This window comes from Camelus ferus, chromosome 12 (genome assembly GCF_009834535.1).
Source record: "Camelus ferus isolate YT-003-E chromosome 12, BCGSAC_Cfer_1.0, whole genome shotgun sequence".
In the NCBI taxonomy this organism is placed as follows: domain Eukaryota; kingdom Metazoa; phylum Chordata; class Mammalia; order Artiodactyla; family Camelidae; genus Camelus; species Camelus ferus.
Genome location: NC_045707.1, coordinates 32077087 through 32092411, shown reverse-complemented (window position 1 = coordinate 32092411; position 15325 = coordinate 32077087). Strand labels below are relative to the sequence as shown.

Here is a 15325-nt window from a genome sequence, read left to right as displayed (position 1 = left end):
CTGGAATGAAAAATCAAAGAAATTAAGAATTTAATGACACGTACATACTTAGGAAAAATACTCAAAAGATCTCTGAGGAGCACAAGGTGTGTGAATTTGAATGATGCCACTAAAAGAACCAAACAAGTCCATGAGCATTCAGAACACAAAGGGAGAGTCCCTTTGTCCTAATGGGTGCTCCAATCTCCTACCGGAAAGAAAATGTTGACAAAGATATAATTCCAATCTACTTGGGAGTTTAAATAACGTCCAGTTATGAGAACAACATTTAGATTTTATTAAGAAAAATGATAAAAATGTGCTGGGGTTCACAGTACGCCATTAGCATAAGTGATTACTGTACTCATTTCAGCAACTAATTACTGACTATCAACTGTGTGCTACTCACATAAAGAGTAACAAGACCCAGCGCCTCTCTTCGAGAAGCTTACTACACACAAGCTTATAATAAGTTAACTACAAAAATAGTTGTATAATTCGGTAGTTGATAACAAATGGCCAGGAGACTCAGAGTTTTATGACAGAAGGTGAAAAGACTTGTATCTTACTGAGATAATCAGTAAAATTTTCACAAAGGAAGGAGCTTTTGAGAGAGGCTTGGAAAAAAGTAACTTTTTCTTAGTCTGGGATGTGAGAGAAGAGCATTCCAGGCAGTGGGTATAGTAACAGCAAAGGTACAAAAGTGGGAAAGCAGGAGAGATTTTTAGGAAACTCAACAGCTACGTTGCCAAAGTGTAAACTATATGTGTTTGGGAGGGGGCAGCAGGAAACACTACAACGAACTAGACAGGTAGGCAGGAATCAGACTGCAGGAGCTTTTCAAATTCATTCCCTTACTCTTTTCGACACTGACATTCACCGAGCACCTGCGCCAGCCTTTGTGCTAAACACAGTGGGGGCGGGGACGGGGAGGGGGTGTGGAGAGGAGATGTGAGTGCTGTAACCACACCAACTGTGTATTCACAGACTTTCATAACTAGAGGCCTAAACATTCTTTTCATAAAATGAAGTCACATTATTTGTCTGCTCCCCAAATTTCATACTGAATTAGTCAAGCTTATTAGTAGTTGTGATCTGAGTCCATATGATCTGTGTCTCACAGGGCATCAAAAGTAATTTGGATGAAGAAAGAAACACATTTGCAACGAATTATACTTTTCAGCTGCACTCTAGTTTCAAAGAACTAGGTCAGATTCCTCATTAGGTTTGGAAGGACTTAACCTGTTCCTCTCCAGGTTCCACATGAGGCTGGTCCCACTTGGTTTGTCCCATTGGGGTGATGCCATGATGATAATCATATCCCAGGAGCTGAGCCACCAGACTGGCCAGATTTGGGCTTTATCAACTGACAGCTACTGCTAAAGAATTCTAAGGACAAATTCCTGCTGCTGTTTTCAGCCTTGAACATGATTGGAATATCAGTCTACAAGCTGGAGGTGGCACACGTTGAGGATTTGCTGAAACTACAGGAAGCCAGACTTGAAAGTGGCAGATCTGGGTACCCTGGTTATTAAAATAAAGAGGGCACGTCCACGTTCAAACACTTTTAAAAAGAAATGTGAAATAACAAAACATTAAAAAGAGAAATGGAAGTAACTGAAGTGCAGAGAAATTATATAGATGGCAGTTAAAATAAAACGTAAGAACATATTAGGGAAAAGGCTATAATAAAAGATTATCATTAACTCGAGCTGTTATAATAAGGAGGCTTCCCAAGCTGAGTGTCAATTGAGTAAAAGGTGGGGGCAGGGGCCTAAAAAGCTTTCTCAGTTTGAAGCTCAAATCTGTGGAACTCCCTGTCCTCGGGGTTTTAACTCGGGCCTGGAATTGCTGCCAAACCTGTCCTTGTGCCTGGGCAGAAAGTCTCTACACAAAGCTTCTAGGCCTTGAATGACCTCACTGATGAAAGTGAATTTACTTACTATTCGACTTACCACTCACCTGTTAGTCTTCTAATAATACAGTGTCTCAGAGTCCCCAGTCTCTGTCCTTTCACCCTCTCAACCTGAAATCCGTGTTGGGCCAGCCCAGCAGGAAAATGGCCTAGTTTTGATCCCCTAGACAACATGCAGAAGTCATTTTTTATATCACATTTCTGCTAGGTGACTCTATAGTTTAGAAAGAAAGATATAGCAGGAACGCCATTTACTCAATTCAGTCAATCAGTACACATGTTGTAGTGCCTAATATATTCCTAGCGCTGTGCTTGATCAGGAAGAGCAGCGTCAGAGGCTAACAGTCAGAGACACAGGATCAACACAGTTAAACAAGGTATAAGACAGGACACGATTAGCTCTTCTCTCTCCTTTGTATGTACTGTGCTTAGAAGGCACCCTTGTCAAACTGCCTTGCTACCATGGTGACAGTTACTAAGAAATGCACAGATCCACATACGAACAGGTTACAGAGTTCTGTTTGGTTGCTATTGTTAAATATGCAGTTTCTGCACTGAGATGAACGGTTCTTATTATCAGTCTGCAATTTTCTCTATGAATTCTCTGTATTTAAGTCCTTAAAGAGCATGTGGACCCATCCACGCTGACCCTGCTCAACTTGGGGGTTTTCCCACTGAGTGGGAATCAGGCTTTAACCCTTCATGTGTCGTCTGGAATGACCTCAGTGTCCCACGCTTCTCAGTTGACCTGATCCTTTAATTCCCCAAGGTTCCCCCAAGGTTAAGAAGGAATTCTTGATCATCTCTAAACTGCTTTTGTCTCTTTAGTGGCTATCATCTCCTCTTTGCCCCACCTCATCCTGTTGTGACCACTGTCCCCTTCTCATTCATTCCCCAAGCACCATTACATATAAGTGGTAGTTTATAAAAGACTTTTACTGAAAGTCTGGGAATTAGAGGAAGGACTACACTATAGCACAGGACAGGAGATGTAAGTACATAAAAGCTCTAGTGCCATTTTCAACATAGGGAATTTCTCACTATATTTTCTTCGCAGGACCTGCCTGGTGCCGTTTTGCTCAGCGTTCCTTCTCCTCCAGCTCTTTTCCGAGTTCTCACGTCCAAATCACTGTAATTTTATTATTCCAAGCAGTGTAATTCTCAGAGTCAAACCGTCCTCCATGTGAACTAACTCACAATCCCAAAAGGCCCATCTATTTTTTTCCTCTTCTCAAACAAAATCTCCACATACCCCAGAGGTGAATTTTGCCATTCCCCTAGAATGTAAAATAGCAGCTAAATGTAGCTATTTTTAATAGTTATATTAAATTAAATAGCTAAATTCAATCTTAATTCTCTTATTTAATCTGTATTTATAACTGTTTTTCTTGAGAATGGCTGAACTACCGATGTAAAGTCAAAGTTTCAGAAACATTCTGCATTGTGCACAAGTCATTCATACACTTGGAGAGAATTGTAGTTCCTTTTTTCTTTTTAAACTTCATTTTCTAAAGAAGTGATTCCTCAAAAGATTGAGAAAAACTACAGAATGATTTGTGATTTTCTGATTGCCCTATAAGAGACAGGAAGCAGAATAAAAACGGGTCCCCCATAGAAAACTCCCTTCTGGGTCTGGCAGTATTCACAAGCCAAGACCCTTTTATATGCACACAACACAATTTTCGTAAGAGAAACCTTTCCACATTCAGTCACAGGAGTCGACGACTGGGGGGTGACCACAGCTCTGCTTTAAGGGTAAGGATCTTATCTCTGACAAAAGGAATGTTTCCAAAGGTGTTCAGTACTGATTTCTCTCCAGGCAGCCCTAAGTTACATCTGAATGTCACCCCCAAAAGAAAGTAACATCTGACAGTAAGTACAGTTTCTTGTGAAGATGGATACTTCCCTTTGGAAGTATATATGTATATACTATATGCACACCTCTTATGAGCCCTGTTGTGTACTATGCAGAGCACTGGACTAGGTACCATGGAAGATGTAAAAAAAACAGTAAAACAAAACTGAAATCCTACAGGAGCTTAGAATTCAGAGGGTGAGAAAAGTTTTACTATGCAGAAATAATAATTATGGAATGAAAAACAAGGTAGAGTTTATTCACAGAGTTCTGGGATTTCAGAACTAGAAGTATTTTAGATTATTCACTGATCTGCAGAGGAGAAAACTGGAGTCCAGAAGGGTTAGGAATTTACCTGAGGTCACACAGTGAATGAGTGGCAGAGCCAGGAAGAAACCACAGATATCAAGAGCTCTCTCTACCTTACCACATTGTAACAACCTTTAAGCATCAACTCGATCCAAGGAAATAAACAGCTCAAGATGACACATGTAAAATGCTTAGCATAATGTGTGCAACCATCAGCTGACATCATTATCACAATCATCACCACAATGATAGTGGTTGATGGTGGTATTAGCCAGAGCTGGATGTGAGTTCCAGGTCTGCCACTTCCTGTGTAACTGCAGAAGAGCTACTTATCTTCTCTACACCTTACTTTCTTCATCTATAAAATGGGAATAAAAATAGTATCTACCTAATGGGTATATACCTGTCACTTGAGTATGTTCAAACACTAGCTGTTCCACAGTATTTATTAACCTATGTAGGTATACAGAGTCAAACAAGGATACACGCATACAGGGTATCAGTACTTCTCTTTGCTTTGCTAAAAGGAAATCCAGAACGTTAACATTTTTTTTTTTTTTTTTTAGATTTCACCCTATACAGATACCAGCACACAAAAGTATGGAACAAAGAAAATAGGAAAATAAATGCTATTTGGGATGTTGTATTATAGGAACTGTTTATTATTCTCAACAAATATACACCAAGCTTCAGCTTTCAAGGAGCTTGTAGTCTAGTGGAGGAAGAAACCAGGATGTTTTGATAGGGAGTGATATACACATTGCAGAGCTAGAGCTAAGAGCTAATGGAAGCTCACAGAAGGGCATCCCATCCTGTAAGGGTGGAGGTAGGGAAGGGAGTGTCAGAGAAGTTTTCTCAAATAAAAGAAAAAGGAGCTGGACAAAGATGAGAAGAGTTGGGAAAAGCCTAACGCCACAATCCAGCTGTGGTAGGTACTCTGAACTGGCTCTCAGCATCCATTCCAAACCTCTAGTGTGCTTTCTTATCCTGCAGGTTAAAAGCCACACCTTGCTCATCTCCCTGCAGTTAGGGTTCTGTTCTGCCAATTAGAAGCACTTGGGAGATGGACTGCAGGCTGGAGCCATCTGCTTTGTTTCTGCTGGCAAACTCAGCCGTGGGTACGCTGGGCTTTTCTGCAGCAATCATTTCAGTGTCTAGGTGCTAACTCCATGGGCGTTGAGAGGTAGTCACATGAGCAGTGGTGGCTTCCTGATCTTTGTGGGGTTTTTTGTTTTTTGTTTTTTTCAAATGGAGGTACAGTGGATAGAACCCAGGATCCTACGCATGCTACACATGCATTCTCCACCCTTCCTTCCTGATCCTTAGATAACAGCTACAATGGTCTGTCTTTGAACTCAACAGTACCAGTGGAGTTCCCTGACGCCCCATCTTCCTGATTAACTGCAGAGGTAGCAGCTTCCTTGGCAGACCAGTCCAGCAGTCTTGTCCTAGAAATCATTCCTGGAAACCCCGCTTTATTCCTTTAGCCTTTCCAATAACTTTGTAAGCTCCTGATACCCTGTATTAAATCCCTTGTTGCTTAAAATAGTGTGAGTGGTTCCTATTTCTTACACCGAATACGCCAACAAAATACAAAAATGCAAAATGTGCATGAGCAATATTATTTGCAGGGGTCAGCAAACTTCTTCTGTCATGGGCCAAGATAGTAAGTATTTTAAGCATTGTTGGACACTTATGATCTTGATCTCCTCTTCCTTCCCCTCCTTAACACCAAGTGTTAAGTACATTCACACTGGTGTGCAACAATCTCCAGAACATTTTAATTTCCCCAAACTGAAACTCTATACTCCTTAAATAACAATTCCCCATTCCTCTCTCCCAGCCACTGGCAACCACCATTGTACTTTCTGCCTCTATAAATCTGACTGCTCTGGACACCTCACATAAGTGGAATTATACAGTATTTGTCTTTTCCTAACTGGCCTATTTTCCTTAGCAAAATGTCCTCATGATCCATGCTGTAGCATGTGACAGGATTCCCTCCCCCCACCCCCCAAGGCTGAAAAATGTTCACTTGTATGCCTATATCACATTTTCTTTATCCATTCATCTGTTTATGGACACTTAGGTTAATTCCACCTCCTGGCTACTGTGAATAATGCTGTTATGAGCATGGATGTGTATATATCTCTTTGAGATCTTTTCAGTTCTTTTGGATATATACCTAGAAGTGGGATTACTGGATCATATGGTAGTTCTATTTTTAATTTTTTTTTTAATGCGGAAAAGACATTTATTACCGAGCTATAAATTAGAGGCAACGGGCAGGGTAGGGTGGGAGAAGCCAAATGGGAGGGCATCTGCTCTTTCTCTCTGTCCTCCTGGGCCTGGATCCTGAGTTACTCATCAGGCGCTCCTTCACTCGGACTACCTTTGACTGCAGGTAGAAGGAGCCACCCACAGATTTATTGTTCACCTTGAACAGGTGTTTGTAGTTCTTCTGGATCTCCTTGGGGCTCAGCCTGGAGACGCTGAGAATCTGCTGTGCCTCCCAGAGGCTGAGGCCAGAGAGGTTGGAGGCAGCTGCAGACTGGTGTCCGGCGCGGCCTCGGGGGTCAGCTGCTGCCTGGCTGGCTGCAAACTCCTGTCGCAGGGCTCGGGCGAGGTACTTGGCCATGGCGACCGCTCTGCCTCGGGGGACCGGACTCTGGCTTCCGGGGCCTGCGGCTCTAGCTCAAGGTATTTTTAATTTTTTGAGGAACCACTACCCTGTTTTCCATGGGGGCCACACCATTTTATGTTCCTACCAACAGGGCATAAGGATTCCAATTTCTCCACATCCTCGCCAACTCTTATTATTTTGTTTTGTTTTGTTTTGTTTTTTGTAGTAGCCATTCTAACGAATGTGAATGATAACTCATTATGGTCAGATTTGCACCTCACTAATCATTAGTGATACAGAGCATCTTTTCATATGTTTTGTTGGCCATTTGTATATCTTATTTGCCCACTTTTAAATTGGATTATATTTGTTGTTGTTGTTGAGTTGCAGAAGTTCCTGATATATTCTGAATGTTATCTCCTCATCAGATACATGATTTCCTTAGGCTGCTTTTTCACTCTGTTGCTTATGGCAGTCTAGTTTAGTCCAGTCTGGAGCAATGTGGTGACAGTCTGGCCAGATCTGGAGCCATCTTCCATCCTAAAGATACCAGTAGGAATGAGCCAGAGCATCTCTATCTTGGACACTTCAGGTCTTAGATACTCTGATTCCCTACAATATGGAAATGTATCCCCATGCTTTACTTTGCACCAGAACCAACCACCCTGAGGTCTCTGAGGCTGCCAAATTAGAAACGGCCTCAAGCCTCGGTAAGTGGGAGTCATAGACGTCGACTCACCAGATTCAGGTTTTGCATTGTCAAGGGCCTGCCACTAGAAAGATGAAATCAAACATAATTCTCACATCTGTTTTCCAATTTAGCACTGCTCCCTTCTACTTCAAATGGTAGTTCAGTTCAGCTTCTCTGATTCTCCATATTTATCCTCAGGGGATAAAATATCCCAACCCTAGAGACATTAATGATTTCCAGTCAAATATACAGCGAGTTAATGCATGACTTAGTCTAAAATACAACCCAGTTCACGTACTACTTGCTCCAAAAAAAGGAAACCTTGCTATTCTGTATTAGTGAGTGTGAACACTGTGGCATGATGCATTTGCCAACATATCCTACCTGAAGAAGTAAGATTCTGATTTACAAAAGGTCTATTTCTTTTTCTAACTAGTATTGCCTTTTAGAAGAATTCAGGAAGCCTTATGTGCATTATTTTTCTAGTCCCCACAAGAAAAGGAAAATGGGACAGTTAAGGACAGAGCTGCATATGGTCAAGAAGAAACATTGGAAATGCAGGATCCTAATTCTCTTCTTCCCTGATTTTTATGGTTAGCTGTTGCTATTCAAGTGTTCACATACAATGATGTTTAACACTGCATTACTTCTAATCATGAATATCCAAGGATAATGACATTTATAAGTGATTTCAACTGTAAATAACAGAAAACTCAAACATAAGTAGGTTAAAAAATAGTTTTTCCCTCATCATAACAAGAAATCCAGAGATTGGTAGTTGCTAGCATTGGTTTAAATGTTCAACAATCTCAAGGCCAAAAGCCTTTCATTTTCTTGACCTTTTCCTCATGGATGAAAGATGGCTGCCACAGCTCCTTATCTTATTCCTCACAAAGCAGAGAGACTAGGTTAGAGATGATACCAGTTTCGGCTGTCCCATTTTATTTGGAAGGCAAAAGGTTTCCTGGAACTTCCCCCTCAACCTCAGAAATCTTCACCTTACTTCTAGAAGGCTGGAACTTACACCACTCCTAGGGATAAGCAAGGCTAGGAAAACAAAATACTTGGGTTTTCCCATCCCGGAGGCAGGCAAGCGAGAGAGAAGTTGGGAATGGATATTGGTCTGCTAAATTTGGGGGTCTGCCACAGCAAAAACCAGGAAACACAAAAATATTTGAGAACACAAGATTGACTGAGTTATGATGTGCCATTTGAATCTCAGGGAGCTGTTAACAAATTGTAGTATAGAAATATACTTAGTTGCATGCAAAATTATTCATAAAATGTTATCAACTAAAAAATCAACACATAAAACAAGACAAGAAAACATCAAATTTGTTGGGGTGAATTAAGTTTAGACAGATCTTTTAGAAGTTAAATAGATACATGCAGAAAGAAAAAACTGGAACTTATACGCTGAAAATGTTGACTGAGGTTGGGTTTTCCACGAAACAGACTCTGAGGCAGAGCTCTGCATGCAGGTGGCTAAGTGCAGAGTGCTCTCGGGAACAGTAGCTGTAAGGGAGGCAGGGTGGGCAGAGCTAGGGCAGATGCCACAGACTTTAACTGGTCCCATGGGAAGCTGGATGTCCCAGATTGTCCCAGTTGAGGGACTGTCTCTTTGTACCTTCACAAGTGACCAGTCATGGGATTTGGGCTGTTCCCAGGGAGGAGATAGAACCTAGCATGAGGCAGTTTCCTTCACAGAAGGCAATTCTGGAGAAGAATTCAACTGTGAGTCACCAGCAGCCAACATTCCTGGCAGCTGTGTCTTGGGATCTGGGCAGCACACCACAGCATCCACCAGAAAGTCAACAGTGATTATCTTTGGGTTTGGGGATTAAGGTTGGTTTTCTCTCTTTTGAAAAATATTTTCCACAGCAAACATAGCATTGTTCTAAGGATAAAATGAGTTAAATCATGTGAAGCACTTGGCACAATTCCTGGAATTTATTAAGTACTCAATAAATTTAGCTATATTTTGTGTGTGTGTACACACACACACACATATGTAACATTTTAAAGAGAAAACATAAATGTGGATATTGTCAAAAAGGATGAAATAGGCTTCAAACAATAACAGAACTTTCTGTTCCTTTTGGCTTATTTTGTTTTAATCTGTGAAGCTCTTTCTTATGACATTATTTCTTTCTAGCATGTCCAACAGAACTCTGTGTGATGATGGAAATTTAAGTATCTGTGCTTCCAATATGTTAGCCGCTAGCCATTGGTGGCTGCTGAGCATTTGAAATGTGGCTAGAGCTAATGAAGACCCTAATTTCAAATTTTATTTCGTTTCAATTTGTTTAAATGTAAAATAGCTGCATGTTGCTGGCAGCCACCATATTGGACAATTCGGCTCTATACCAATGCTGATTTAGAAAAGAGATCCAGAATATTCTTTCTCTCTTGAAGTTTGGATTATTTCCTCAACTCACTACCCTGTATAATCTACTCTTGATTTCAAAATCACATTATATTTACATGTGTAGGAAAAACAAAATGGGAACAGTTAATTAAGTGTTAAAAAAAAAAAAGGGTTGTTGTTTTCCATCAGACTTTTTTTTCATACAACAGGGTAAGTAATTTAGATGAAAGTTAGGTGCTAAACAGCTACAAAATGTATTGCTAATTGTACGGTATTTTTTAGTAAACAATCTGAAGAGAAAATGAAAGGGGTTGTTCCATATCAAATATCTGGTTCCCCCTGGTAGGCTGAAAAAAAGACTTCTCACTGAAATCATATCTTTCAACCATATTGTCAATATAAAAGGGGAGGCAACTGCAGAAACAGTTTGAGAATGCCTGATAATAATGTGGAAGTCTCTTACCTCTCAGGTGGGAGGCATACTGTAAAGGGGAAAACTCTCTAACAGCAGTCATGTTTGCGGAGAAAAGAAAGACAGATCTCGGTCTGCATCTCACTCTGCCAGGTACTGGCTGTACTTTGGACAAATTACTTAACTTCTCCATAATCAGATGGTGATAACTACAGCTACCTTGAAGATTTGCTGGAAGATTAGTGATATGTAAAGCACCTGGCACACAGTAAGTGCTAAATCAATGATAGTTTTATTATTATGTTAGTAAAATGTCAAGAAAATATATCAGCAAAAAGGGAGTAAGCCCAAATACAAAAAAACTGGGGTAGGAATTAACTGGCATAATCATTAAATTGCAAAATTATTTGGGGAATACGTTGCTTTATGTGTATTTCGACCAGATGTAAAATTTAGTCAACTGTTTATCAAATGAATGAAAAAAATGGATGCTTGAATAAATGAATGAATAAGTACCTTGCCTGTTTTTAATATCATTTTGCCCTCAAAATGGGTTGTTATCACTAAAATGGTTTCATCACTGACACTATCACTAAGGATATCTTGAAGAACCTATAAAGAGCAGTATCAAATCAATGGTCTTGAGCAGAACTGTTTTTCCAGACTTAATAGGAGAGATTAGGGCTGAAATGAAGAAACAACTTCTTGAGCAATATTCCATCCTCAGACATTTTTAAGAAGACAGATAATTCTCCAAGCTGGAAATGTCTTCATCATCTGTGGTAGCCAGCTTCCAGGATAGCCTCCATTGAACCTTACTTCCTAGCATTCACGCCTGTCCCTAGTCTACCTAAATTCAATCAAGGATGGCCCTGAATACTGGCAGAGGTGATGTGTGACTTCCAAGGCTACGTCATAAAAAGCACTGCAGCTTCTGCTCTGGTCTATCAGATTGATCACCTGCTCCAAGATAAGCCAGTAGTCATACAGTGGGGAGGATACTCAAGTCATCCCCTGGAGAGATCCATGTGTGGCCAACAGCCTCTGCCAGCCCACTGGACATGTGAGAGAGCCACCTTGAAAGAAGTTTCTCCAGCTCCAAAGAGTCTTCAGAAGACCACATCCCTAGCCAACATCTGACAGCCACCTTAGGAAACACTGAGACAGAAATGCTCAACTGAGCCACTCCTGAATTCCTGACTTATAGAAATTGTGAGAGAGAATACATGATTTTTTATTGTTTTAATCCACTAAGCCTTGGGGTCATTTGATAAGCAGCAATAGATGGCCAACACATTATCAAGGAAAACATTTCTTGCTACTGTCCAAAGTGTCCTGCTTATAGGCTGAACCAGATGATCATTTAAAGTAACCTCTATCTTTACAACAGCAATGTTTAAACAGCTTGTCATGTCATTAACTCAGTATCTTTTCCTATAAAATTCTTATGAGACAAGGATAATCAGCCAATCAAATATATAACAAATATCAATTAAGTTTGTGGGAATTAGAGAAACATGAGGTAAATCAGAGTCAGAACATGCCTATAGGAGGAGCTCTCACAGCCATACACCATCAGTTAGCCCAGACTGGAAGAGACATACCCCCACATCCTTCCCACAGGAAGGTATTGCCTACTTCATTATCCAGCAGGATGAAGAAAACCATTTTTCTGGCCAACCATAGCCTAGCCAGTCAGAGGCTGTAGCGCCCCAACCAATGAGAAGCCTCCAAACTTTGGACTCCCAGTGTCCTCCAGTGAACTCTTTAGTTACGACAGCCCCTACCAAGGCCCCCTTTTCCCTATAAAAGCAAGCTCCCTTCCAAGTTCTGTGGATTTGCCTGTGGTCAACCATAGTTTCCATAACCTGAATCTCAATTCCTCTGGCTATTCCTGAATAAACTCCCTTTTGCTGGTAAAATAACTGACTATTATTAAAGTTAATAATTTTTCAAGTTATTATTCTAGGTGCTCCACTGATTAAAAGGTATGATGACGCTAATGATAAAAATAACAATAATAGTAACATTTATAAGTAGTACTAATATTTATTAAGCATCTACTTTGTCTCAGTGTTTTAGACACTGTGCATCTACTTTCACTTAATGTTAATATATATTGCCAAGAATCTACAATGGAGAACAGTCTCTTCAATAAGTGGTGCTGGGAAAACTGGACAGCTACATGTAAAAGAGTGAAATTAGAACATTCTCTAACACCATATATAAAAATAAACTAAAAACGGATTAAAGACCTAAATGTAAGACCGGATACTATAAAACTCCTAGAGGAAAACACGGACAGAACACTCTGAATAAATTGCAGCAATATTTTTTCCAACCAGCTCCAAGAGTAATGGAAATAAAAGCAAAAATAAACAAATGAGACCTAATTAAACTTAAAAGCTTTTGCACAGCTAAGGATACCATCAACAAAACGAAAAGACAACCTACAGAGTAGAAGAAAATATTTGCAAATGATGCAACCAATGAGGGACTAACTTCCAAAATATACAAATAGCTCATAGCTTAGTATCAAAACAAAAGCAAAAACAAAGAAAAAACAAGCAACCCAATCAAAAAATGGTCTGAAGACCTAAATTGACATTTCTTCAAAGGAGATATCCAGATGGCCAAAAAGCACATGAAAAGATGCTCCGTTTTGCTAATTATGAGAGAAATGCAAATCAAAACTACGAGGTATCACCTCTCACCAGTCAGAATGGCCATCATTCAAAAGTCTATAAACAATAAATGCTGGAGCGGGTGTGGACAAAAGGGAACCCTCCTACACTGCTGGTGGGAATATAAATTGGTGCAGCCGCTATGGAGGACAGAGGTTCCTTTAAAAACTAAAAATAGATTAACCATATGATTCAGCAATCCCACTCCTGAGCATATATCTGGAGAAAACTATAATTTGAAAAGACACATGCACCCCAATGTTCACAGCAGCACTACTTGCAATAGCCAAGGCATGGAAACAATCTAGAAGTCTATTGACAGATGACTGGATAAAGATGTGGTATATATACACAATGGAATACTACTCAGCCATAAAAAAGAGTAAAATAATGCCATTTGCAGCATAGATGGACCTAGAGATTATCATATGAACTGAAGTAAGTCCGACAGAGAAAGATAAATTATCGTATGATGTCATTTAAATACAAATTTTATTTAGAAACCAGAAATAGACTCAGGGACATAGAAAACAAACTGTGGTTACTAGGGGGAAAGGGAAGGGAGGGATAGATTAGGAGTTTGGGATTAACAGATATACATTACTATATATAAAATAGATAAACAGCAAGGACTTACTGTATAGAACAAGGAACTATATTCAATTTCTTGTAATGAGCTGTAATGGAAAAGAAACTGAAAATATATATGTATGTATATGTATAACTAAATCGCTTTGCTGTACACCTGAAACTAACATTGTAAATTGACTACACCTCAATAAAAAATAAGAATAAAGAAAAAAATATATATATATATGTTGCCAAATGTTTTCCAGGAAGGTCATATCAAGTTACACTCCCATCTGCAGTGTATAAAAAGAGAGTCACTGCATATTTACCAGCACTTAAACAAAGGTTTTTAAAAAATCTGATAGGTGAAAAAGACAATAGTTTAATCTGCACTTCTATGATTACTAGACCCTGATAAGTTAAGCACATCAAATCTTTGTCTCACATACATTACAAATATTTCTCACCCAGGTTGGCACTGTGTTTTCTTGAAATTTTGAGTCAAGTCAATCTCTTCCTTTGTAATTTCCTACAATTCTTTTGTAATTAGATTCTTCTCTACTTCTAGATCAATGAAATTTTCACTTGTATTTCTTTCTAGTTTGTTTATGGTTTTGTTTTTTACATAGAATTATTTTTTGTTGCAGAATACAGAGTAAAAGTCTTTTTTCCTCCATAATCATGTCTCCTTCACTAATAATTGAATAAAATTGAATAAGTTTTCCTTTCCCCACTGATTTATGATGCCACCTTTACTATCTAAGGAATTCTTATATTACTTGAGTATGTTCTTTCACTGTCGGTTTTGGTGCTAGTACTACATCTTTTCTGATTACTGACTTCTACACATTCATCAAGAATCATCACATTCTCCTCCAGGAAGCCTCCCTGATTCTTCCAAAAAGATATAATTTCTGCCTCCTTTTTCACCTTTATAACATACAAAATTCTGCCTTGTATCACAGTCAACAGAGTTGATTTTACCCAATTACATTAATGAGAACAAGGAACAGGTATATTATCCAACAAACATCACTGGGCCATCCATGATGAAAGGATTATAAAGGTGAATGAACTCTAGACTCTGCTTTGGGGAGTTCACCACTTAGTAAGGGAAAGAGACACGTAAATACATGTGATTAAATACAGTACGATTAAATAGCATAAAAATAAGCATATACAAGGAAAGAGAAAGGTAAAAATTACCTAAGCGAGCACTGGGCAGTGTTTCAAGTAGTGGACATACCTATGAGCTGGATTTATGGAGTTTCTTAAATGTCAGAGGAATTTGTAATTCATTTGAATGACAAAGTGCATCAATTCAGATTCTTCAACAGAAGCTACATTAATTTAGCCTGCATTCTGAGAACTTTTTAAGAAAGCCTAATATAGTGTGGGTTAGGACGGCCAAGCCTAGGAGCAGCTCTGCTCGGAAACCGTTTTCATGAGCACGAACCCGGTTAAGACTAGAATGGGACAGGGGGCAAACTACCCACCAAGTGTGTTTGGGAGAAAATCAGACACAGGAGTGAGATAACACCTTTTCTGATCTATAAACCACTTTTACTGGAGTTGGTTTAAAAGGCATGAGGGCTGCAGACACCTTGTCGTGGGAGCCAGCACAGTTTCAGGCTCGAGTCTCACCTCGCCCCGCCCCTCAGGGCCCCGCCAAGCCCTGGCCAGACGTTAGGACACGGACCACTGACGTCATGCAAAAGTGACGTCATCAGCACTGACGCAGTCTCACAGGGAGGGGCCTCAGCTCACCTCAGAACGCAGTCAGCTCCACGGAGCAACGAGGTGTCTGCCTCGCGCTCTGCGCTGAGGGTCCGAATAGTCAGAGCTGCTGGAACAGAAGCGCCGAAGTCGCTCAGGAGCTGGAAAGTGGCCACGCCTCTCCGGCCTTGGCCCTTACCCGC

At 40.0% G+C, this 15325-nt stretch overlaps 2 protein-coding genes across 2 annotated transcripts in view; both read right to left on the bottom strand.

The window, feature by feature from the left end:
* Positions 1–15290, bottom strand: part of XPOT (exportin for tRNA) — a 134079-nt gene extending 118789 nt beyond the window's left edge. Inside the window, exon 1 of the mRNA XM_032493318.1 lies at positions 15174–15290. The gene's annotated coding sequence lies outside the window, so the exon portion shown is untranslated. The remainder of the gene's footprint in view (positions 1–15173) is intronic.
* Positions 6267–6995, bottom strand: LOC116667657 (mitochondrial import inner membrane translocase subunit TIM16-like). The gene has a single exon (XM_032493325.1). The coding sequence runs from the start codon at positions 6694–6696 to the stop codon at positions 6331–6333; it is 366 nt and encodes a 121-aa protein (XP_032349216.1). The 5' UTR covers positions 6697–6995; the 3' UTR covers positions 6267–6330.
* Positions 15291–15325: the final 35 nt, after the last annotated feature.